This window comes from Leptonychotes weddellii, chromosome 9, assembly GCF_054177405.1.
Source record: "Leptonychotes weddellii isolate Sample4059 chromosome 9, ASM5417740v2, whole genome shotgun sequence".
NCBI classification, from domain to species: Eukaryota; Metazoa; Chordata; class Mammalia; order Carnivora; family Phocidae; genus Leptonychotes; species Leptonychotes weddellii.
This window is the reverse complement of record NC_138377.1, coordinates 8,748,511-8,773,409: the sequence shown is the minus strand read 5'-3', so window position 1 is coordinate 8,773,409 and position 24,899 is coordinate 8,748,511. Positions and strand designations below refer to the sequence as shown.

Genomic DNA, 24,899 nt, shown 5'->3' with positions numbered 1-24,899 from the left:
CCTGACACGGGGCACGATCCCAGGACCCTGAGATCATGACCTGAGCTGAAGGCAGATGCTTAACTGACTAGCCACCCAGGCACCCCTGACATTCTGCTTTTTTTAAAAAAGATAATTTTTGAGGGAATTATTTTAGGTTTCCAGAAAAATCACAAAAATAGTTCAGACAGTTCCCATATAACTTTCACCAGCTTTCTCTAAAGCTAATATCTTACATAACCTTGGTACTTTTGTCAAAACTAAGAAATTAACATTGGTACATGACTATTAACTGAACTATAGACTATTTGGATTTTATAGTTTTTTTCACTAATGTTCTTTTCCTCCAGGATACCACATTGCATATCTCCTTAGTCTCCTCTTGGCTGCGATGCTTTTGTAGACTTCCCTTGCCTTTCAATATCTTGATAGTTTTGAAGAGTACTGGTAAGCTATTCTGTAGAATGACTCTCAAGTTGTATTTGTCTAATGTTTTTCTCTTTATTAGATTGGGGTTACGGGCTTTTGGGAAGAATCCACAGAGGTGAAATGCCTTTCTCATCCCATCATTTCAGGGGTTTACATGCTATCAGCACGATTTATCACTGGTGCTGATAATCTTGATTACTTGGTTAAAGTAGTATCTGCCAGGTTCCTCCCCTGTAGGAGTGGTGAGAGAGGACCTCCCTTGTTTCTGATCTTAGGGGGAAGGCATTCAGTCTCTCATGATTAAATATGATGTAAGTATTCTTAATTTGCTGACAGTTTTTATTATGAATGGGTAGTGAATCTTGTAAATATTATTTATCTGAATCTATTGATATGGTGTATGGCTTTTCTAACTTAGTTTTTTTAATATGCTGAATTACATTGATCAATTTTCAAATGATGAACCAGCCTTGCATTCTTGGGATGAAATCTACTTGGTCATGATATATGAGTCTTTTTTCAATGTTTCTGGGCTCTGTTTGCTAGTATAGTTTTGAGGATTTTTGCATCTAATATGATGAAAGATATTGATCCTATAGTTTTCTTATAATATCGTTGCCTACTTTTGGTTTTAGGAGGATGCTCATGAAATGACTTGGGAAGTGGTTTCCTATTTTCTGGAAGAGGTTGTGTAGAATTGGTATTATTTCTCCCTTAAATGTTTAAAAAATTTTTTTAAGTAATCTCTACCCCCAACACGGGGCTTGAACTCATAACCCTGAGATCGAGAGTCACATGCTCCATCGGCTGAGCCAGCCAGATGCCCCATATTTCTTCCTTAAATGTTAGGTAGAATTCACCAATGAAACCATCTGGGCCTGGGATTATCTTTTTTGGAAGGGTTTTTAACTAAAAATTCAATTATTTAATAGATATAGGGCTCCGTGGGTTGTCTGTTTCTTTTTGAGTGGGTTTTGGTAGTTTTTGTCTTTCAAGTACTTAACTGTATTCTGTCTAAGCTACTGAATTTATGGGCATTGAATTAGACTATGCTAGTATTCCCTTTTAATGTTTGTGGGATCTGTACTGATGTCCCCTCTTTGATGGCCGATACTGGTAATTTGTGTTTTCTCACTTTTTTTCTTGTTTGCATTTGGGGTTTATCAATTTGTTGATCTTTTAAAAGAACCAGCTTTTGGTTTCATTTTTCTTTAATGTTTTTCGGTATTGTAATGTTTTCTGTATCATTCATTGATCATTGATTGATACATTGATTCATTGATTTTTATTCTGTATTTAATATTTCCTTCATTCTGCTTACTTTGCATTTAGTTTTCCCTTCTTTAATTTCTTAAGGTGGAATCCTAGTTTACTGATTTTAGATCTTTTATTTTAGTACATGCATTTTTTTTTTTTTTGATTTTATTTATTTATTTGACAGAGAGAGACACAGCAAGAGAGGGAACACAAGCAGGGGGAGTGGGAGAGGGAGAAGCAGGCTTCCTGCTGAGCAGGGAGCCCGGTGCGGGGCTCGATCCCAGGACCCTGGGATCATGACCTGAGCCGAAGGCAGACGCTTAACGACTGAGCCACCCAGGCACCCCAGTACATGCATTTTAATGCTATGTATTTCCCTCTAGGCATTGCTTTAACTGCATTCCACAAATTTTGATGTTTTATGTCTTGTCATTTAGTTGAAATAAAAATTCTTTCTGGGGCACCTGGGTGGCTCAGTTGGTTAAGCTTCCATGTCCAACTCTTGATTTCAGCTCAGGTCTTGATCTCAGGGTGCTGAGATCAAGTCCTGGCCTTGGGCTCTAAGCCCAGCCAGGAGTCTGCTTGAGATTCTCCCTTTCCCTTTGCTCCTCCCCCCTCATTCATGTGGGCATGTGCACACTCTCTCTTTAAATAAAGGCTTTTTTTTAAAAAAAAAAACAAACAAAAAACAACAACCAAACTTTCTTTCAAGACTTCTTTGACTCATGAGTCACTGAGAAGTGTATTGTTTAATTTCCAAATATTGAGGGATTTTCCAGGTATCTTTTTGTTTCTGATTTCTTGTTGCGTTCCATTACAGTTTGAGAATGTACTTTCCCTGATTTCTGTGACTACCTCTTCCTTCCCCATAACTGCTTTGATTTAATTTCTTACTATTCCCTTCTTTGTTTGGTGTGTACTCTACCCATCTTTGCTACTCATTAAATATACCAGGTGTACACCTACCTCGGATTTTGCACTTGTATTCCTTCTGCTTTTAGTATGTTTTCCTCAGATATCTGCATTGCTAGGTCTATTATTTCCTTCACATCTTTACTCATATGTGAGTTGCTTGTTTATCTCAGATAAATGGCACCGTCATCTACTTCATGTCACAGGTTAAAAACCTGTGAGTATTCTCAATCTTTCCTGTTCCTCATCTCTGATATTTAAGCAGATTAAATCTTTCTTTTACAAAATAGGAATGTTCACAAGGTTTCTGTAGTTTTCTGATATAGGCATTAAAAAACTCCTGCATTTCTTTATTCAAGATGGTTTTTAAATACTGGATTGGCAGAAACCTGCTGAAGGGTCAGAATTCCAGTGTTTTATCATTTCTTTTGGTACGCTAGTGAGTAAATAGATGTGGCCTCTTTTTTTCTTCTTCAGGAAAAATTTTCTTAATGTTCCAAAACAGCATATGTTTTATTAGCTCTAGTTTCTTATTTATTATACAGGAATCTACATATGTTTATATATATATATTTACATATATATGATTAGTTGACACTAATTTTGTTTTTTTTTTATTAGGCAGTGAGAGCTATAAAACTTCTGTTTTTCTTCTAATCCTTGTTGCTAAGAGACAGAGCACAGCCACTAACCAGCTGTGTGACCTTGGGAACATCATTTAGCATCTCTATTCTGTTAGTAAAGTGAGGGATATGTACTTAGTCATGCTGTTAAGACTCTTTCTTGCACTATGACTGTACACTTAATTCAGCGTTCACTGCAGTTATCAGCTTACCTTCATTTCTCTATTCTTTCAAAAATATTTACTTATTTGTAGTTTAAAAAAAGCTCAGGATAGGGGCACCTGGGTGGCTCAGTCATTTAAGCATCGGACTCTTGGTTTCGGCTCAGGTCATGATCTCAGGGTCCTCAGATGGAGCCCCCGCTTGGCACTCTGCACTGAGTCTGCTTGTCCCCTCTCCCTCTGCTGCTCCCCCCACCCCCAACTCTCTCTCTCTTTAAATCTTTAAAAAACAAAAAAGCTCAGGGCATACAAATCAACTCTGATTCTTTTGCCTCGTATTTAAAAAAAATATTAAAGTGTTCAATATTTTGCATGTTTAAGTGGGTGCTTTTCTAAATCCTTTTGTGCAGGTAGAGTTATAAATAAGAATAGAATGACTTGTTATTTCATCAAATCATTATTTTGTAGTAAAAATCATTACATATTGTGATTTAAAAAGTCCATTTACTGCTTAGTGTCTTTATGATTTCCACATAAGTAACACATGGACCTAGTCTTATGGACAACATATTAAAATAATTTAGGTAAGATATATATCATTTTTAACTCATAAATTTATTCATATGTATCCATATTTACTCATTGAATTACGTGTGGTATAATTAGCAATTATATTTCTTTAGATAGTATTTTTCTTTTAAAATAATTAGAGGACTGGTAATTCATATATTGCTAGAAGGAATGATAGGAATGTCTAAAATAATTCTTTAAGGGGCAAGAGGGATAAAATTGACTGTGTTTCTCCTTTTTTTTTTTAAGATTTTATTTATTTATTTGACAGAGAGACACAGCGAGAGAGGGAATACAAGCCAGGGGGAGTAGGAGAGGGAGAAGCAGGCTTCCCGCGGAGCAGGGAGCCCGATGCGTGGCTCGATCCCAAGACCCTGGGATCATGACCTGAGCCAAAGGCAGATGCTTAACGACTGAGCCACCCAGGCGCCCCTCTCCTTTTTTTTTTTTTTTTTAAGATTTTTATTTATTTATTTGACAGAGAGAGAGAGTGAGCACAAGTAGTGGGAGCAGCAGAGGGAGAAGGAGAAGCAGGCTTCCCGCGGAGCAGGGAGCCCGATGCGTGGCTCGATCCCAGAACCCTGGGATCATGACCTGAGCTGAAGGCAGAGGCTTAACAACTGAGCCACCCAGGTGCTCCTGACTTCGTTTCTCTTAAAGAAGAAAATATATGCATGAAATTAATTTGTTAATTAATTAAGTTTTTTATTTATTTACTAATTTATTAAAATATTTTATTTATTTGAGAGAGAGGGAGAGAGAGAGAGAGCAAGCATGACTGGGGCAGAGGGAGAAGGAGAAGCAGACTCCCTGCTGAGCGGGGGTGGGGGCGGGGAGGTGTGGGTCTCTGGGATTATGACCTGAGCCAAAGGCAGATGCTTAACCGACTGAGCCACCCAGGTGCCCCAATTAATTAAAATATTTAAAACAGATTTTATTTTTAAGTAATCTCTACACTCAAATGGGACTTGAATTTATAACCCCAGGATTAAGAGTCACATGTTTCACTGACTGAGCCAGCTGGGCCCCCCTGAAATTAACTTAATAGTTATTTTTGGAACTCATAAGAAATACTATAGGACCAATAGTTTTGTTGTTTTATTTAAATTAGATTCTTGCTTTATGGAGATACTGTCCTGACCCTGACAGTAATTACCTGGTTGACTTGAACAGCTTCTATAGTCTTTATAGATGTTGGTTTCTTCATTGTCACAATGTGAGGAGGTGAATTATGGATTTAGGGAAATTATGCCTTGGAGATGATCACTGCTTTAGGCCCTCTTCAACACACTCCGTTCTATCCTATCATTAGCATTAGAGAAAAGGAGCCATTTCAGGCAGATTTTGCATATTGATTTGGGGTTGACCGATGAGCTTTTACATTTTATGATTGATTTGTTTGTGTTACATTTCTTCTGATTTGGTACTTCATTTGCAGTAATATCAGTCAAGCAGACAGGAACCACTGTATGTTGTTTGGGACTCTCTTTCTGGGTCATATTATCCACCCCTAGATTTCAGTGATTATCTCTATGACATACTTTCCAAATTTGTGACTATAACCTTGGGTTTTTCTTGTGAACTTTGGGCCAGGTCTTCCTGCTGGGTGTCTCCACTAGGATGTCTCTACCCGAACGCCTTGCTGGCTTTTCAAACGTAGTGCGCCCCAAACTGAATTCATCACTTTTTTATCTAAACGTGCCTTCACTTGTCATTGGAGCCTGACCTTTCAAATCATCCTGGAGGGAAATCTGGGAATGATCTTGTACTCTTCCTTTTTCCCTCAGTAATTGGTTTTATATCAAGTCCTATTGATTTAATTTCTGCAAGAAGCCATTTCTTCTTTTTCACTCTAATTCAGATACACAGAATGAGAGTGCTTTGTTTTTATTGTTTTCTTTCTACTTTCAGAGCACAGTGACTGGCAAATCATAAGTGTTCAGTACACCATTATAAAATGATTGCATGAATCCCATCTGGCGTGGAACCTTTGAACACATTGTTCCTTCGACTCTCTCTTTTCACCTATTCCTACTCATTTTCAGGTCTCAACTCTTCAAGGAAGCCCTCCCTTGGCCTCTAAATTAAGTGATGTTCTCAAATGTCCTGTTCCTTGATAGGTCTTTGCACACTTGAGATGATTTCATTGATTGTCATTTAATACTTGTCTTCTCTGACTGTGAAGCTCTAATAAGGCAAGGGCTATATCTGCTCTACCCTCATATCCCGGCCAGGGCTTAGTTCACTGCCCAGTCTATAATAAGCACTTACTCAGTCCTTGCTGTCCGACAAGGTCTGTGGCTAGGCATAAAGCATCATTAGATTATGTTGGAGAATCCAGAACCAGTGCCTGGCACCAGCAGGTCCTGATTAAGTACTTCCTGACTAATTGAACATATCAGTCCTCCTGTGTTCTATAGGTTAAGCAATCAGGTCTCTTCCCCTTCCTGTGAGAGCAATTTATCATCTTTTCTTCCTGTAGATACCAGGGATTTGGCCTGCTTTTATCTCTTTTTTTTTTTTTACTCTTCTGTTTTCCCTCCTGGGTTCCTCTCTTACTGGGTTGGCAGCTCCGTAAACTGAATCTTTCTTAGCTATCCTTTCTCCCCCGCTATGTCCTGATATGTCTATATAGTCTTTAAAAGTAGTTTTAAAAAGATTTTTACTACTGTGTTAATGGAGAAGTGGAAAGATTGATTACAAAATTAATCAGAGAGACTACAGTGTTCTCCGAAATCTTCCAAGTTTGTATAGTTATTCCTGAACTTATATTTTGCATACCTTTCAACATTTCTGCTGTAGCTTATTTACGTAGGGCAGACCTTGGTAATCTTCCTTTTACTCTTTGCAAAATACTGTGGAGCAGTGATTTTCTTTTTTTTTTTACTATGACATACAAGAATTTTAAATTGTGACCTGGCATGGACACACAAGTTTGCCTGTGTGTGTATTTATGTGTGTGTGTGTGTGTGTGTGTGTGTATACATGCATATATATAGTATATATATGTATATATACATATATTGTGTATATGTATGTAGATATATATAACAAACTAAATTTTAATAATAATTATCCTTCTATGTATAATCAAATAAAAACATATCAAAGTTAGCATCACATAGTCTTGACATAGTTAATAATTGCCCCATAATAATTTCATTCCACACCAGGACAAGTGAGGATAATAATGCTCATCTTGTAAGCTGCTGTGAGATTTGCTGTGGGGTATGAGGGAGAAAGGGAAGGTGAAAGTAATTCCAAGATACATACCTGGAGAGCCAGAGGTAGACCCTTGTTGGTAGACCGAAGGGGAAAGGAACTCACTAGTTGATATATGAAGTTGGAGAGCCACTCAAAAGGAAATGCTGTCTGTATAACTGAATTCAATCAAGAGAGGAGTTTGTTCGTTCGTCACAATGAACACATACCTTCTGCCTACTATGCTGATGTGGCACTGTGATAGTAAAAGATACAGAGTGGAAATTGTCAGCTAAAGAATTTATTGTAACATGAATATTACTAAATAAATCGTGTGCACATTTTTCTCTTGCAGCATTATCAACTTAGAGACATTTCTAGGCTGACAGTTTAGCCACTTCTTAGATGTGACGTTATCCTAGGTATCGTGGCCCTAGGTTAGGTATGGGCTTAGAAGTCATAGTTGGAATTCTGGCTGGCTCTAGTCTTTAGTAGTTGGGTTGGCTTTGAGTAATTTGCATTTTATTTTTCTGGGCCTCAGTTTCCTCAATTGTAAAGTAAGGATAGAAATATATTGCTCATATATTGTGAAGATTAATGTGATTATGTGAAGTGTCTTGCCTGGCACATTGTAGATCCTTAAATGTTAATTTTTCTTTTACCCTTCCTTGGTGCTATTCAAAAATATAATATATTTCTCTATGATTCTAAGCATAATGACTAAGCAGAGTTGAATGTTTCCCTAACTATGTAAAGGTGGTACTCGGAAGATTTAACATTATTCTGGATTCGATTTTATAGTACTAACATAGGAGAATATGCCACATTTGAAAGATGACTGCTATTGTGGACTGGTATTCTGCATCTTCTGCTTTAGATTCCTGAGTCATCTTTGTCTTAAAAGGTTTTGTTTTTCTTGGAAGTTTAATTCTCTGAGCTAATCATTTAATTTATTTTGCTCCATTCATTAAAACAAACTGTTTAATAATTTACTTTGAGTAAAGAAATAATTAAATGTCAACTACGTGAAGTTTACTTTCATTGCAAACTCAAAACAAGGCCTGTACGGCATCTGCTTCATTGTTCTGCATTCAAACACGGCGTCAGCAGCTTCTGTGTTATATTTTTGAGTTTGAAATGAGAGCTGCTAGGATTAGGACCACAGACTGTGTATACACAAATCATTTGAGATCCTACATGTAGTTTAACAGTAGCAAAGCTAGAGTTCTCAGATTAATTTCTCTGGTAGTGACTGACCATGTTATGTCATCATTTTTGGATGGTATCTGTTCCTTCCCCTCTCCCTTTCCCCAGTGGTTTAAAATTAAATAAACAGTGAGATTGGCCAGCTAGGGAAAGAGATGGGACTTTTTGCTATACAGTCAGAATTCTTAGTGTGTGCATCTGTCTTCCTCATTAGAGTTTGAGCTCTTTGAAGGTTGAAGCAAGGTACAAGGATAGAGAAAGGCAGTCTTGTCAGTCTCCAGATCTGTTCTAACATGCAGCTCTAGCCTTCTTTGTGGGAAGGGCATGGGTTTCATAAACTAGCACAGATAGCCCCATGTTTGAAGACCCAAGATAATGTTTCTGAAAGTGCTTTGGGCAATACGATATACTAAGAATTTCTGGTCCTTTTCTTGATTTACCACAAATTGATTATCATTTTGTTTCCCCCCAGCATCACTGAGGACCAGCTCTTTTTGAAATCATGTTTTTAAAAGCATTACACAGCATAGTTATACAGTTTGCTCTCATAATTCTCCATAGCTTAGGAGCAGGAGTGGGATGGAAAGCACAATTGGATGGGTTTGGTATTGGCTGGGCGCAAAGATTGGAAGAGAGGCAGTGTCGTGCCTGGGTTTTGGGGTTATACAGTCTGGGTAACTCTGAGCATTAATCTTTCTAAGCCCTAGTTAACCTTATCTATAAAATGGAGCTAATAAAAGTATCTACTCTACTTCATAAGATTGTGAGCATTAAATAATATGACTACAAGTAAGGTGCTCATTTTAGCATAATGCCTGGCATGCAGTGTATTAGATATTATTTTTGTTGTTGTTGTTGTTGTCAAGGAGGAGGAGAACTGAAGAAGGAGGTGACTGGTGAGAGTGTGGTTGGAGGAACAGCCAGGCAGGTTCAGGCTGGTGAGAAAGAAAGAGGCACTAGGAGGAATATTAGAAACTGGAGAATAAGAAGGAATTGACAGGTTAGAAATGGGAGGAGGGTAAAAAAAATGGATTTAATGATAGAGAAATAGAAATATAAGAGTTTATGGCCAGTGAGTGAGATCCCAGAGTTTGAGATTCTAGAGATAAGCATTTCCAGGTAAGGGTAAAATCCAGCATGTGACAGTGGTTGCTGATGTGGAGGCAAATTCAGTTTAAATCAACAAATATTTATGGAGCTTTTCTTACATGCGATAGATTGTGCTAAGCATTGGGGAATGTAAAATTTGGGCAAAACATCATTGGAGTAGAGGGGTCAAGAGCTAGCTGTTTGCTGGTTATCTGAATGCTGAGGTTACCCATGACAGTGGCAGGAGCTTGGGCGACAAGGAAGACCGAACCTTTATTACAGTGAGAAATGCTTGAGTGGATTGACTTGTTTTTCATTGGTTGATGATATTATTATAAATGGGTCTTTAAAATAGGTGCCTCTCCCAATGGGAATAAAATAATTAGTAACATTAATTTAGAATTTAGAAGATAGCTGTCCTAAATTCATTTATTTATCTTGTCTTTTTTTTTCCTTCCTCTTTCCTTTTTAGCCACTAGTATACATATTAGATGATTAACCCAGTTCTTTTTAGTTTTAGAGGAATGGTTTGCTGAGTGGGCTTGTGTCCTTTTTCTTTCTCAGTGAGTATCCTAGAAAGGGAACATGTCCCAAAGAATAGCACAACTGGGGCACAAAGGGACAATGCATTTTGTAGCCAGGATGATGGTCCCTTGTGCCTTTCAGTTGAAAGTTGTAGGTTTTGAACTCTAGGAAGCTTACTTTGTATATAAAAAAAAAGTATAATGACATTGAGTCAACATTTATTTTAAAATTACATTCACTATATCAAATAGCAATAAAGTGAATTTTATACTGTTGATTTCAACCTATGCTGACCGTTTTTGGGTTCATTACAATCAGTGATGATTGCGTAGATCCACACGTATTTGGTTTATTTACCAAACAGGAGATAGCAGCAGGGCCCACAGCACTCAGGAAATTTCCAGGCATGCAAGCGCAGTATCTCACTTTAACGTCTGGCCACGTCTACTCTTGTCATTGTCTCTTTTGTCAGATGCACAATCCCTTCCCACGCTCCTCTTCCTGCTTTTCTGTAATGAGCGTTTGAGCAGACTACGTGTTATTCCACCTCTGCTAACTGTTCTTTGCCACATCACTTTGAACATTGTTATTGTGAAGAGGAACCCTGTTGCCAGGACTAACAGCAGGAGCGAACAAATGCATTCAACATCAGATGGACCTTCTGCTTCATTTGGGCAAACTGCTACTGTGCACTTGGCTCATTTCACTCATGTAGTCCTAAAAATGTGAAGAATTTTGCAGTCTCCTCTTTTTTTTTTTTTTCTTTTAAATTCTTTATCATGGTAGCTCTCATGGTATTGTCTCCAGACCCGCAGCATTAGGGTCACGTGGGAACTTGTTAGAAATCAGGTTCTCAGGCCTCACCAAGATCTCCCGAACCTGAATCTCTCAAAGTAGGGCCCAGTTTTAACAGGTGCTCCCGGGTGATTCTGGTACATGGTAACGTTTGCGAACCACTGCTTTAGCATATTGTGGTTACCAACCTGTAAAGGTTGGTACACTTCCTTGAAGTCTTTGACTTAATATATTTCTGCTAAGCTCAGTGTGTAAGTTGAAAATATGAAATTGCCATTATTGTAGGTCAACAGTTACCTAATATTGGCAAAGTCATATGGTTCAGCTAATAGCTACTTTGTGTAAACCATTGTGTAAACCAACCAAAATGAGTTGTTGATATTCTTAGCTCTGGACAGCAGTCCTGTGCATTGTAGGAGGTTTAGCAGCATCCCTGGATTCTACCACTGGATTACAGTAGCATCTGAAGTTGTGATGATCAAAAATTTCTCCAGACTTTGTCATATGTGTCCTGGTGCTTGGTGGGTAGGAGATCACTCCCACTGAGAATGATTAGCTAACCCAGTTGCTTTCCCTTCTAAGCAATAATACTCAACACATTACCCATAAAATACACATTTTTCTCCCTGAGTGGGAGAAGGGCCGGACATAAATTAACTCTAGAAATTAAATTTAGGGGTGCCTGGGTGGCTCAGTCGTTAAGCGTCTGCCTTTGGTTCAGGTCATGATCCCAGGGTCCTGGGATTGAGCCCCGCATCGGGCTCCCTGCTCCGCGGGAAGCCTGCTTCTCCCTCTCCCACTCCCTCTGCTTGTGTTCTCTCTCTTGTTGTGTCTCTCTGTCAAATAAATAAATAAAATCTTAAAATAAAAAGAAATTAAATTTAGATTTTGTGTTTGATAGAGATTATGGTGATTATAATTTAAGTTCACTTTCTTTGTATGTTTCTTCATGTCCTGTTTATGGTAAGCAATATTACCTGTAAACTATTATTTGGTTTTCTAATATCTTACTGCTGTCAAAATCTAATGGCAATCTGATTTTGTTTCTCAGTAATTTGCTGATTTTGCCAAAGGATTGTTTTTTTCTGTAAAGTCAAGTATATCTCAGTGTTGGTTATGCTAGATTGGTTTTCTCAGGTATATGGTGTGCTCTTTTAAATCTTTTTTTTTTTTTTAATTTAAAGGAAGGTTTCATTTTATAACTTTTTCTTTTTTTAAACACTTCCCTTGCTTTGGATTTTTTTCTTTGAGGACTCCTATTAAAAGTAGGAGCTGGTCTTTTTTGCCTAGCTTTTATATCACTTTCTCTCAAATGTTTTTTACTTTCTCCCAAATCTTTTAAATCTTTTTTATTTAAAAATTATCTTTCTTTTTCTTTTTTTTTTTGATTCACCTTTTATTTTTCTTAAGGCATTATCTATTGCATTCATTCACCCTTGTGTTCTTTCTAGTTTTTAGTTTTTTGAAATATTTTCTTCATTTCTTTCCTGAATTCTATCACCTTATTTCTGAGTTTTCATAATTATCATTGATGGGGTTTTTTCCGATATCTTATTCTTTCTTTTCTTTTCTTTTCTTTCTTTCTTTCTTTCTTTCTTTCTTTCTTTCTTTCTTTCTTTCTTTCTTCCTTTCTTTCTTTCTTTCTTCCTTTCTTTCTCTCTCTCTCTTTTGCTTGTGGAGAAATAGTAATTATAGTTAGCTGTTTTGTGGGCATGGCTGTCTTTCACTGTCTTTAGGGCTATTAGTCCACTCTTTATTCTCTTTTTCTTTTGGTAGCTATATATGGAATTACATCATGATCCTTCTGTGTTTCTCCTTTTTACGTGAAACTAGTTTCATAAACCCTAGGAGGCAGTGTGGTTCATGGTAGCTTTTCTAATTTCAGGATTCTAGAGCTCCCTCTTATTTTTTTACCTCATGTTTAAAATAGGATGCTTTACGGGGCGCCTGGGTGGCTCAGTCGTTAAGCGTCTGCCTTCGGCTCAGGTCCTGATCCCAGGGTCCTGGGATCAAGCCCCGCATCAGGCTCCCTGCTCCATGGGAAGCCTGCTTCTCCTTCTCCCACTCCCCCTGCTTGTGTTCCCTCTCTCACTGTGTCTCTCTCTGTCAAATAAATAAATAAAATCTTTAAAGAAAAAAAAATAGGATGCTTTACTTTCTGAGGTTTCTGGGCTCTATTTCCCTACATTTATTTGGACCTTGTCTTCCCTTTGTGGTCTTTTGTCCTATCCTCTTCAGTTCAGAGTCTATTTCCTAGAATTTTTCTTCAGTGTTCTTTGTTCTACATGTTTTGAAAATTCATAGGGATAAGACTAGTTTAGCTCCTTGAGATATTATTATGGACACATTGAACTCATCGGGTATTGGAGTGTACAAAATCATTTATAGTTTTAGCTGCTGTCCATACATGCAGGATCTTGGGTTTATGTGGGAAATTGGTTATGTTGTCATTGTAGTGCATGAGTTTTTTATTTTACTCTTGCTCTGTTTTTATGGGGAATTCAGGAAATTTCAAAAACTACGTGTCTACTGTTGCTGCCTTCCTAGGTACCCTTCTGTCAGTCTTTTTGTATTTACATACTTTATTTTGTACATATTTATTGAGGTGTTATTGGCATACAAAGAACCTGCACATATTTAAAATGCAGTCTCATGAGTTTGATATATGTATATGGCCATGAAATCCTCACCATGATGAAGATAATAAACCTATCAGTCACCGCTGAAACTTCTCATGCCCCTTCGCAATCCTAACTTCATTTTTTTTTCTCATTCTCTAGGCAACAGCTGATCTGCTTTCTGTCACTGTAGTTTAATGTGCATTCCCTGTAATTTTAGATGAATGGAATCATACAGTAGTATGGCTTCTTTCATTCAGCATAATTACTTTGAAATTCACCCATGTTGTTGTGTGTATCAATAGTTCATTCCTTTTTATTGTTAACAGTATTCTGCTTTGTATAAATATATCAGAATCTGGTTATCTGCCCACCTGTTAGTGAACATTTGGGTTGTTTCAGTTTTTGTTTATTACAAAGCTCTGATAAGTATTTGTGTTCAGGTGTTTCTGTAAACATGTGCTTTTGTTTCTCTTGAGTAAATAAGAGTGGAATGTCTAGGTTGTTTGGTAGGTGTATGTGTAAGTTTTTAAGCGATTGTCAAACTTTTTCAAGTATTACACCGTTGTCCATTTCCATCAGTAGTATGTGAGAGTACTTTCTCATCCTTGCCAACATTTGGTATGTTCAGTCTTTATAAATTTAGTCATTCTAGTAGATGTGTAGTATCTTATTGTGGTTGTAATTTGAATTTACCTAATGATTAATTTTGTTGAGCATCTTTTTCATGTGTTTGTTTGCCATTTGAATATATTCTTTGGTGAAGTTTTGAAATCTTTTGTCCATTTCTTTTTGGATGTTCTTATCATTTAGTTTGAGTGCTTTGTATATTCTAGATACAAGTTGTATGTTGAATATATATCTTGCGAATATTTCATGCCAGTCTGTGGCTTGCCTTTTTGTTTTTGTAGCAGTGCCTTTGGAAAGTAAATTTTTTAAATTTTTAAAAATTTTTTAAAAATTAAAAAAAAATGTTTAACTCTAGTTAACATGTAATATAATATTGGTTGCAGGAGCAGAATGTAGTGATTCATCACTTAACATATAACACCCAGTGCTCATCACAACAAGTGCCCTCCTTAATACCCAGCAAATGTTTTTAATTTTGATGAAGTTCTTTTTGTTATATTTTTTCTTTTATAATTTATGTCTTTTTTGTCCTATTTAAGGAATATTTGTCAAACCCAAGGTCACTAAGATTTTCTGCTAAGTTTTCCTCTGGAAGTTTTATAGTATTGGCTCGTACATTCAAGCCTGTAATCTACTTTGAGTTAATTTTTTGTATGTGGCTTCAGGTTGGGGAAGGATTCATTATGTTTTGCATATGGCTGTCCATTTGTTTCAGCCCCATTTGTTGCCAAGATGATCGTTTCCTCATTGAATTATCTTGTCACCTGTGTCAAAAATCAACCATGTATTTATGTTTGAGTCTGTTTCCTGGACACTTGATTCTTTTTCTTTGATCTACAGAACTATCTTTATGCTGGTGCCACACTTTTTTATTGTAGCTTTATAATAAGTTGTGAAATAAGGTAATATTTGCTCTACTATAACCTTGTTTGTATTCAAGTTTGTTTTGGCTATTCGAGATCTTTTGCATTTCCATGTAAGTTTTTTTTTTTTTAAAGTAAAGGTCTCTTTATTTTTTATTTATTTATTTTTAAAATTTTATTTATTTATTAGAGAGAGAGAGCATGAGAGGGGGGAGGGTCAGAGGGAGAAGCAGGCTCCCCACCGAGCCAGGAGCCCGATGTGGGACTTGATCCTAGGACCCTGGGATCATGACCTGAGCCGAAGGCAGTCACTTAACCGACTGAGCCACCCAGGCGCCCTTCCATGTAAGTTTTATTTTTGCTGTAGACAATAATGTCTGTGGCTAAAGCCAATTTGACTCTTTCCTTTGCAATCCATAAGCCTTTAATTTCTTTTTATTGCTTATTTTCCTGGCACAAACCAAGCCTCCAACACAATGTTGAATAGAAGTGGTAATAGTGAGCATCTTTGTCTTGTTCTTGATTAGGGAGAAAGCATTCATTCATTTACCATTAAATATGAAGAAAGCTGTACGTTTTTCATAGATGCCCTTTATCTGAAGGGCATCCTTTATCTAGGAATTTTTGGTTTGTTGGTAGTTTTACATCATGAATGAATGCTAGATTTGTCAGATTTCTGCATCTATTGAGATGCTCATATGTGTTTTTAAAGAATTCTCTCATATTGATTGATTTTTTTTTTTAATTAAACTTTTCCTTTTGAGATAATTCTAGATTTACATACAGGAGTAAGAAATAATACAGAGATACCCATATACACCCTTTACCTAGTTTCCTCCTATAGTAACATCTTGAAAAACTATAGTACAACACAGCCAGGATATTGATACTGATATGATCAAGATAGGTAAGATTTCTATCACTGTCTAGTTACGTTCATTTCCCTCCCTACACCCATCTTTAACAAATCCTGAAAACCACTAATCTGGTTCTCCATTTGTATAATTTTTGTCTTTTCAAGAATTCTAGTTCCTTTGCCTTTCCATATAAATTTTAGAAAAATATTGTCTGTGTCTCCCGAAAATCTTGTTTAGATTTTTGGTATGAATTGTGTTAAACCTCTCTATTTTTGTATTTCATTTTTCAAGTGGTATTGTATTTGTAATTTCAGTGTTCATGTATTGAATTTGGTCAAATGTTTTTTTCTGCATTGATTGATATGATCATGGATATTTTTATTCTTTAACCTGTTAGTATGATGGATTACACTGATTGTGAAAAATGAACCAACGTTGCATCCCTGGAGTAAACCCCATTTGGTCATGGTATATAACTTTTCTTTTTACATGTCACTGTATTTGACTTGTTAATATTTTGTTAAGAATTTTTGCATCTGAAAAAAAAAAAGAATTTTTACATCTGTATTTATGAAGCATATTGTTCTCAAGTTTTTCTTTTTGGTCTTTGCCTGGTTTTATATTTCTGTAATATTAGCTTCATAAAGTAATTTAGGAAATGTTCTCCCTTCTTTTGTTTTCTGAAACAGATTGTGTAGAATGGTGTTACTTCTTCCTTAAATGTTTGGTAGAATTATCCAGTGAAATTGTCTGGACTTGGAAGATTTCTTTAAGGAGTTTTGACAAGAATTCAGTGTCTTTAATGGTTGTAGGACTATTCAAATGATCTGTTTGAATTGGGTTAGTTATGATGGTTTGTGGGTTTTTTTTTTTAGGAAATGGTCTATTTAGTTTAAGTTCTCAAATTTATATATGTCAAATTATTTGTAGTATTCTCTTATTATCCTTTTGGTGTCTATAGGGTGTAGTGATATGCTGTTTCAATCCTGATGTTGATAATTTGTGTCTTCTTTCATTTTTAATTTGCCAGTTTTACTAGAAGGTAGTCCATTTCATTGATCCTTTATTTATTTATTTATTTTTTTTTGGGAGAGAGAGAGAGAGAGAATGAATGGGGGTGGAGGGGGAGAGGGAGAGAGAATCTTAAGCCCGGCATGGAGCCTGATGCAGGGCTCAATCTCATGTACTTGATCTTAGCCAAAAGGCCAAGAAGTGATAGGGCTGGATCTCATAACCCTGAGATCATGACCTGAGCCAAAATCAAGATAACTGAATGAGCCACCCAGGTGCCCTAATTTTATTGATCCTTTAAAAGAATGAGGTTTTTTAAAAAAATTATTTTCTATATCATTTTCTGTATTTATGTCATTACTTTCTTCTGTTTACTATTTCCTTCTGTTTTTATCGTGATTCCTTTCTTCTTCTAGGTTCTCATAGTAGAAAGATTATTATTTTAGATTTTTCCTCCTTTCTAATGTATGCATTTATTTAGTGTTATAAGTTTCCCTCTCTGCACTGCTTTCGCTGTGTCCCACAAATTTTGATATGTTGTACTTTCATTTTCATTCAGGTGGATGTATTTTTATATTTTCCTGGGACTCCTCCTTTGACCCATGCATCATGTAGAAGTGTGTTAGTCCCCAAGAATTTTTGAATTTTAAATGATCTGTTATGATTTCTAGTTTGATTCCATTGTGATCAGAGAAAACAATGTATGGTTTCAATTTTTTTACGATTTTATTTTATTTGAGAGAGAGAGAGACAGAGAGCATGAACAGGGGGAGGAGCAAAGGGAGAGGGAGAAGCGGACTCCCCTCTGAGCAGGGAGCCCGTCACCTCTACCGGGCTGGATCCCAGGACCCCGAGATCATGACCTGAGCCGAAGGCAGACACTTAGCCAGCTGAGCCACCCAAGTGCCCCTGATTTCAAGCTTTAAATATTTGTTGAGGGTTGTGTTATGGCTCAGGATGTGGTCTTTTTAGACATACATCCTTTGGGCACTTGAATGTGTAATCTGTTGTTGGACAGAGTGTACTATAAATATCAGTTAGATCTTGTTGGCTGATGCTGTTGTTGAGTTCTCCTATGTCCTTGATAATTTTCTGTCTCCTTGTTCCATCTGTTGTTGAAAGAGGGGTGTGGAAATGTCCATGTACGTGTGTAATGTGTCTATTTCTCTTTTCAGTTGTGTAGGCTTTTGTTTCACATACTTGGCAATTCTATTTGGTGTACACACGTTTAGGATTGCTATGTCTTCCTGGAGGATGGTCTCTATTATCATGATATAATGTTAATGTTTCTGGTGATTTTTTCCTCGAGGTTTACTTTATCTGGTACTAATCTAGCCACTCCTGCTTTCTTCTGATCCCTGTTTCTGTCCTTTATTTTCAGCCTGCTGCTGTTACTCTATTTGAGATTAGTTCCTTGTAGGCTCCATTTAGTTGAGTCATGTTTTTAAATCCATTGTGCCATTTCCTGTCCTTTAATTGATGAATTTAGACTATTTATGTTTTATGTAATTATTGATATTTTGGGCTTAAATCTGCCATTTATTTTTTGTTTTCTGTTTTTTTTTTTTTTTTTTAAGATTTTATTTATTTATTTGACAGAGACACAATGAGAGAGGGAACACAAGCAGGGGGAGTGGGAGAGGAAGAAGCAGGCTTCCCACTGAGCAGGAAGCCCAATGCAGGGTTCGATTCCAGGCCCCTGGGATCATGACCTGAGTGGAAGGCAGACGCTTAATGACTGAGCTACCCAGGCGCCCCTGTTTTCTGTTTGTTTTTATGTTTCCTCAGTGCAATGTTTGGTCTTCACATCTATTAGATTTTTTTTTTTTTAAGATCTTTATTTACTTATTTGTCAGAGAGAGCACAAGCAGGAGTGGCAGGCAGAGGGAGAAGCAGACTCCCTGCTGAGTAGGGAGCCCAACATGGGACTGGATTCCAGGAGCCTGGGATCATGACCTGAGCCGAAGGCAGCCGCTTAACTGACTGAGCCACCCAGGCATCCCACATCTATTAGATGCCTGATACCATATTGTTTTTTGCCTAATTGCAAAATTAGTGAATAAAATTCACCAGTGTTCTGTTCAATATTAAATATTCCTGGCATCAGGTCATCTAATGAGTTATCCATTCATCCATCCTTCCAGGAGACACTGAACCTCTGCTTTGGGCCAGGAATTGTCTTATGAAACATTACTTTCTCAGGTATTTCTCCTCTCTCCCAGTTCTTTAGTGGTGTGTTTCTTGTGGCTGCCATGGGAAATTACCACTACCTGGATGGCCGAAAACAACAAAAATTTATTCTCTCACTGTTTTGGAATTTATTCTTTTACTGGTTCTGAAATCAGTATCACCAAGTGGAAATGAAGGTGTCAGCAGGACTCTAGGGGAATCTGTTCTTTGCCTCTTCCAGCTTCTGGTGGCGGTTGGCATTCCCTGGCTAGTGGCAGCATTGTTCCCATCTCTGCTCTGTGATCAGATTCCCTTCTTCTGTTTGGTTTGTCTTTTCTGAGTGTTTCTTTTAAAGACACTTGTTATTGGACTTATAGCCTACTTGGATAATCCAGGATGATTTCTTGGTCTCAAGATCCTTTGTCAAATTAAGATAACATTCCCAGGTTCCAGGATTAGGATGCAGACATATCTTATGGAGGGCCACCATTTGACCCACGAGAAGTACAGTTGATCCTTAAACAACATGGGTTTGAACTGCACAGGTCGGCTTATATGCATATTTTTTCAGTAAATACATTACAGTACTGTACATGTATTTTTCTCTTATGAATTTATTCATAACATTTTATTTTCTCTAGCTTACTTTATTTGTAAGATTACAGTATATGATATATATACAAAATATGTATCAGTCAACTATTTATGTTATCAGTTAGGCTTCCGATCAACAGTAGTTAGGTTCTGGGGGAGTTGAAAGTTACATGCAGATTTTTGACTGTGTGGGGGGATGGCACCCCTAACCCCATGTTGTTCAAGGGTCACCTATAGTATATGCAACTCTAATTTCCCTTTTTTGATTTTCTTCCCATCTTGGCATGGGTCCCTTCTTTCACTCTCTTCTCATTTCTATTTTGGAAGGAAAGCACGTTGTCTTTTCGAGTATTCACTTTGAGAGCGTCAAGGATGTGAAATGATTGTACTGACCTGTATTTCACTGCCATATTGCAACAGGGGAAAAGCCTTTCTTCACAACGGGGCAACTCCATTTAGAATCAGGATATGATTCTTGTTAACAGAACTTATTAAACTCTGAAGCCAATAAATGTAATACCTTAAGAAATTCTTTAAAAAACCATGTTAAGGTCTTATGTACAGATAATCACAAAAGTTCTATTTGAAGTGCTAAGTAAAAATAATTTTAATTAAAATAAATATTATGGTGTCGGCAATTAACATTTAAATTGTTATCAGTTAAGAAAAAGTAGAATTTCCATCTGAGGTGGTGCCACATTGACTAGCATCTTTTTAATAATATGTTTCAAGTATGTGCACATGTCGCTTAGCTAATGCTTTCAAACAAAGACTTTTCTGTATGGAAGTAGTTTTTCAGAAGAATCTGAACACATTTTCCAAGGCGGTTAGGCCCCTAGAGTGTCACTGAGATTATTTTGGGAAAGCTTTACTGACCTAATGAATGTTATATCAAAAAGGTACCATGTAAATATACCTGAGTATATCTTTAAGAAATTTCTGGCAACTTTTAGAGTCCAGCTAGTGCAACAGTGGTTTCATTGTACCAGAAGAAAGTTGTATGGGTCTGTGGTAAGTCGATTTTGTTGCTGTCCCTGCTGTTGTTATGGTTATTAATATTTTACCATAGTGAAATTTTGCAACATCTATATATATTTTTATAAAGTACAGTAAACTGGCAGGTCATAGGAAAAAATGAGGTAGAGTTTTATAGGAAGTACTTAAAAATTGCCTCAAGACTTTTAGACTTAAGACATGTATGTAGAGAATCTTGTTTTAGCGGAAGCATGATTCATATCTTTGTGCATTTGTTAGAAGATTTCCTTAATGGAATTTCAGGTCTGGTTTTATTTTTATATCTAAGTGATGTGTTTAAAGTTTAAAACTTTGTCAGATGTCTGTGAGCATTTATCATTAAAATTCCCTGCTTTTTATAGTTGTAAACTAGGCACTCGGCTTGTAATTACAAATTTTAAATTTGTCTTTTCTTTGTAAGTGCTGGCCAAGATATCCAAGGAACAAGTGTGATTGCAAATCTTCCATTTTTGATGCGACAGAATCCTGCTGAGACACTTCGGAGAGTCTTGCCGAAAGTTAGAGTAAGTTGGTGTGAAATAAGATTTGAATTTACCATTTTTCCAGTAGCACATTGTCATTATCAGGAGGAGATGTCAGAATTTTGGATGGGTGATCTTTTGTACCTAATTGTGGAGTGGAGGAAGTATTATAATACACATTTTGAGTTATAATGAAAATATTTAGGAAAATTGGCTGAAAATGGGAAAAATCCAGATGTTAAGTTGTAAATGTTTCTTTAGTCATTTTCTCAGTAGAGACATTTTGTTTTTAAAAAAGATTTGTTTGTTTTAGAGAGTGTGCATGCACAGGGGGAGGGAGGAGGGGCAGAGGGAGAGGGAGAGAGAGTCTCAAGCAGACTCCTTGCCAAGTGTGGAGTCTGACGGGGGGCTCCATGAGATGACCTTGAGATCACGACCTGAGCCTAAACCAAGAGTTGGACACTTCATCGACTCACCACCCAGGTGCCCCAAGACATTTTATTTAATAAAGGTAGCTTTTCAGTAGCTCAAAAAAAAAAATCATCTTCCTTAGTCTTATGAAATCATAGCTATCTTATTTGGTATTCTGTTGATGTAAATTTATTTTAATAGTATTTCTGCAACACCAATAATTAAATTTAATTAATATTCCTAATAGTCACCCTCTAGTGACTTCTAAAGAATCACCAAATAAAGATTGAATTGCCATCACAGTTTTAGTTTTATATTTATTTATTGATTCCTAAATTCCTTTGGAATTAGTTTTCCTGCTTTAAACAAAAATCTTTGATTTATTAGAACATTCTTTTCTCTGGTATTTAATATTTATTGATTATTAATATATAATATTAAATATTTGATACATAGCATTTGTTATTTATCTGTGGCTGTGTGCAGAGTGTTGTTCTTATTTGTAAGAACTTGAATGAGCAAAGCAGACAACAGCTTATGTGTCCTCAGGGAGCTTACCTACCATTTAGGGTCAGGGAGGTTACATACTAATGGGCACTATGTTTGCTGATAGTGAGTGAGTTTTGTATACTTTGCTTTGGCTTTCTGGTTGGTTATAGCTTGTTCATAATTTTTTATTAATTTATATGTGTTTAAAAACTATAATTATTAGTGTGTTCTTGAGTTTCATTTCTAGACATATACATCATGGTTCTGGCCGCTATGATTTAGGTGAGGGATGTAGCATGTTATTTTTACAAGATGCCCACATTTCTCTGCAGGCATTATGAATTTCTTTTTACTGGTTACAATAGTGAATTGAGAAAATGTTTATTTTGGCTTTGCGTGTGATTCAAAAGTGAATCCATTTTTCATAGCTATTTTTCCCAGAATCATGCTGTATTTTCAATGGAATTAAGTCTCCACCATCCAGGTTTAATTTCACATTCAATTTCAGTGATAGTAACTGACCTAAGCTTCTTGGCATGACACCTGGAAGTGCCAGTTAAATGATAGTAGAAGGGAACAAGTGGTTAAGTCTCGACTAAGGAATTATTGTAGGTAAGTGAATTTGATTTAAAGCTAAAAATACCGAGCACGCTATACACTCTGTGTGTTGAGCAGGCTAAATCTGGTTCATGGACAGCCTACTGAGCATCCACACTTTCTTAAAGCAAAATTAAAAGATGAAGGGTGGAGAATAGTGGCCTTTAGAGGTTTCCCAATTATTTTGAAAAAATCCTTTCATTAATGAGTTCATAATAAAGTCAAGTAATAACTCCTGAAAAATCTTAATTTCATGGGAATGTGTAAAGAATATTATACACTCATATATACAGCATATTTATACAAAGCATCAAATGTATTTGCTAAAATTATATAACTGAGTTATAGAAGATAAGATTTTAATAAGCTTTTAAGGTAATTAAAGTTAATCCATAATATAGAAGGTTAACTGAATAAATGAATATAAAGAAAATGTATACTAATGAATATGTACTAAGGAAGCCTTTATTTAGTGCTGAAAGATTTCATTCATTTCTTTTATCAACAAACACCCATTTATTTAGGACTCATTTATTCTGTCTTGTCCTAAAAAAGATACCAAAAGGGTAGAAGACAGTCCTAGATTAAATTCTATGCAGGATGGCCTAAAGACTATGGAAAACAGTTAAAGAACAATCCTAGGAGAGTATTTAATTGTGTGATTCTGATTTTGTGTAAAAATAGTGAAGAATTAAGTATATTGGAAAGACTTTATAGGGGTAATAATAGTGACTTTTATAGAGAGTTTAATATATAATGTGGGCAGCTAAACATTTAAGCAACTCCATTTCAAATTATAAAACCTATGTTATGTGCAAATCATTTTTAAATCACCATATTCAGATATCGTGAAGATTTATTAGTACTCATAGTTAGCACCTTCTTCAGTTCTGCCTTGCTTCTGTGAATGGTTACATTCAAGTGATAAAACTGTGACAAAAATCACACATAGCCACTTTATTCTCTTTTGCCATGGCCATAATTCCTTAGTTCATTTTATATAAAAAAAAAGCAATCTTGTATCCCCAAGTGAGCATATAGTAATAATGACATTCTCATTCCTGCATGAATAATGACTGAGCCAGGCACTGTTGTAAGTAGTGAGAAGATCAGAGATGAACAAAACAGAGAGCTTGCCCTCAGAGGGTCCAGGCGAGAGTGGGGGAAACAGACATGAAACAAGTAAGTGCCTTGAAGAACAGGATAAAGGGACAGGCTTACCTGCTGTGCATTGGGAGGTCAAGGAAAACCTCTTGGAGGAACTGAAAACCAAAGGCGTAGGAGGAAGCAGCCATTTGAGGAGTCAGGAATGAGTGGTCCAGGCAGAGGAAGTAGCAGATAGCCCTAAGATCAAAGAGCTGGTTGGAACTGGAGGAGGCATGTGTGGTTGGAATGCAGTGGGCAGGAGTGGGGTGTGACTTGAAAAGAAGTTAGAGAGATGGTCAGTGACAGAGCACGCAAGAGGTGTTCTTTCTTAGGACAGTGGAAAGCCGTTGAGCAGAGTGGTGGCTTATCCCATTTACATTTTATGACGATCATTTTGGTAATTGTGTGGCGAGTGGCTTGGAGTGGAAGAATTAGGAAGGTACAGCACTGGTCCTTGTGATATGTGAAGGTGGCTTGGATTAGGCCAGCTACCTGGGACAGAGGGGCATAGTGGCTATATTAGAGATACAGTTACTGAGGCAAAATGAACAGAACTTCCTATGAATTAGATGTGGGAAGTGAGAGATGCCTTGCAGATTTCTGGCTTGAGCATCTGTATGGTTCTGCTGGTTTTGAGTGTCTTGGTTGGTTGTTTATTAAATCCACGGGGAACAGTAGTTTGTGTACTTACTAATCTTCTGTGAATGATTTACTTTTAGAGAATTTAAAGATATGAACAATAAATATTCTGTAAGAAACTCATTACTGAGATTGTTAGCACATTCACAAGAGTAGGATAAGCAGCTTTTAGAGCTCACCCTTTAGCTTATCTTCACCTTAAAGAGCATTAGACACAATGATGAGGAAGTTCTTTCTGGCCTTGTGTAGTATAAAATTTCACCAGTGTTATTTTTATTTATTTTGTTGTTGTATCGCATTTGCATTTCATCCTTACAATAATATATTAACTGAACAATGGTTTTTAAAATGGGTTGCTATTTTCACTGTCTTAGAGATGAAGGAATTTAAGATTAAAAATGGCAGAAACCAAGTCAGGATTAGAATTGAGCTAATCCATAGTATTTCTGCAATTCACTTTGTAAATTTTATCCAAAGTGTACAGTGAATGATAATGCTATCAGGTCACTCATCTCAAGGTTAAGTTTAAATAAGACTCCAGGAAGGAAATATTTTGACCTCCAACTTAAGTTTCCTGGATTGGAGACACTTTTAAATATCGTTGTTATAATGTATTCATGTTCAACGACTTA

General features: G+C 36.6%; 1 protein-coding gene across 3 annotated transcripts in view; it reads left to right on the top strand.

Moving 5' to 3' along the window:
- Positions 1 to 24,899, top strand: part of PPP4R4 (protein phosphatase 4 regulatory subunit 4) — a 105,820-nt gene that overhangs the window by 13,411 nt on the left and 67,510 nt on the right. For all 3 annotated transcript variants that reach the window (XM_081829996.1, XM_081829995.1, XM_081829997.1), the window contains one exon: positions 20,925 to 21,027. In XM_081829996.1, coding sequence (XP_081686122.1) covers positions 20,925 to 21,027 — 103 coding nt within the window. The remainder of the gene's footprint in view (positions 1 to 20,924; positions 21,028 to 24,899) is intronic.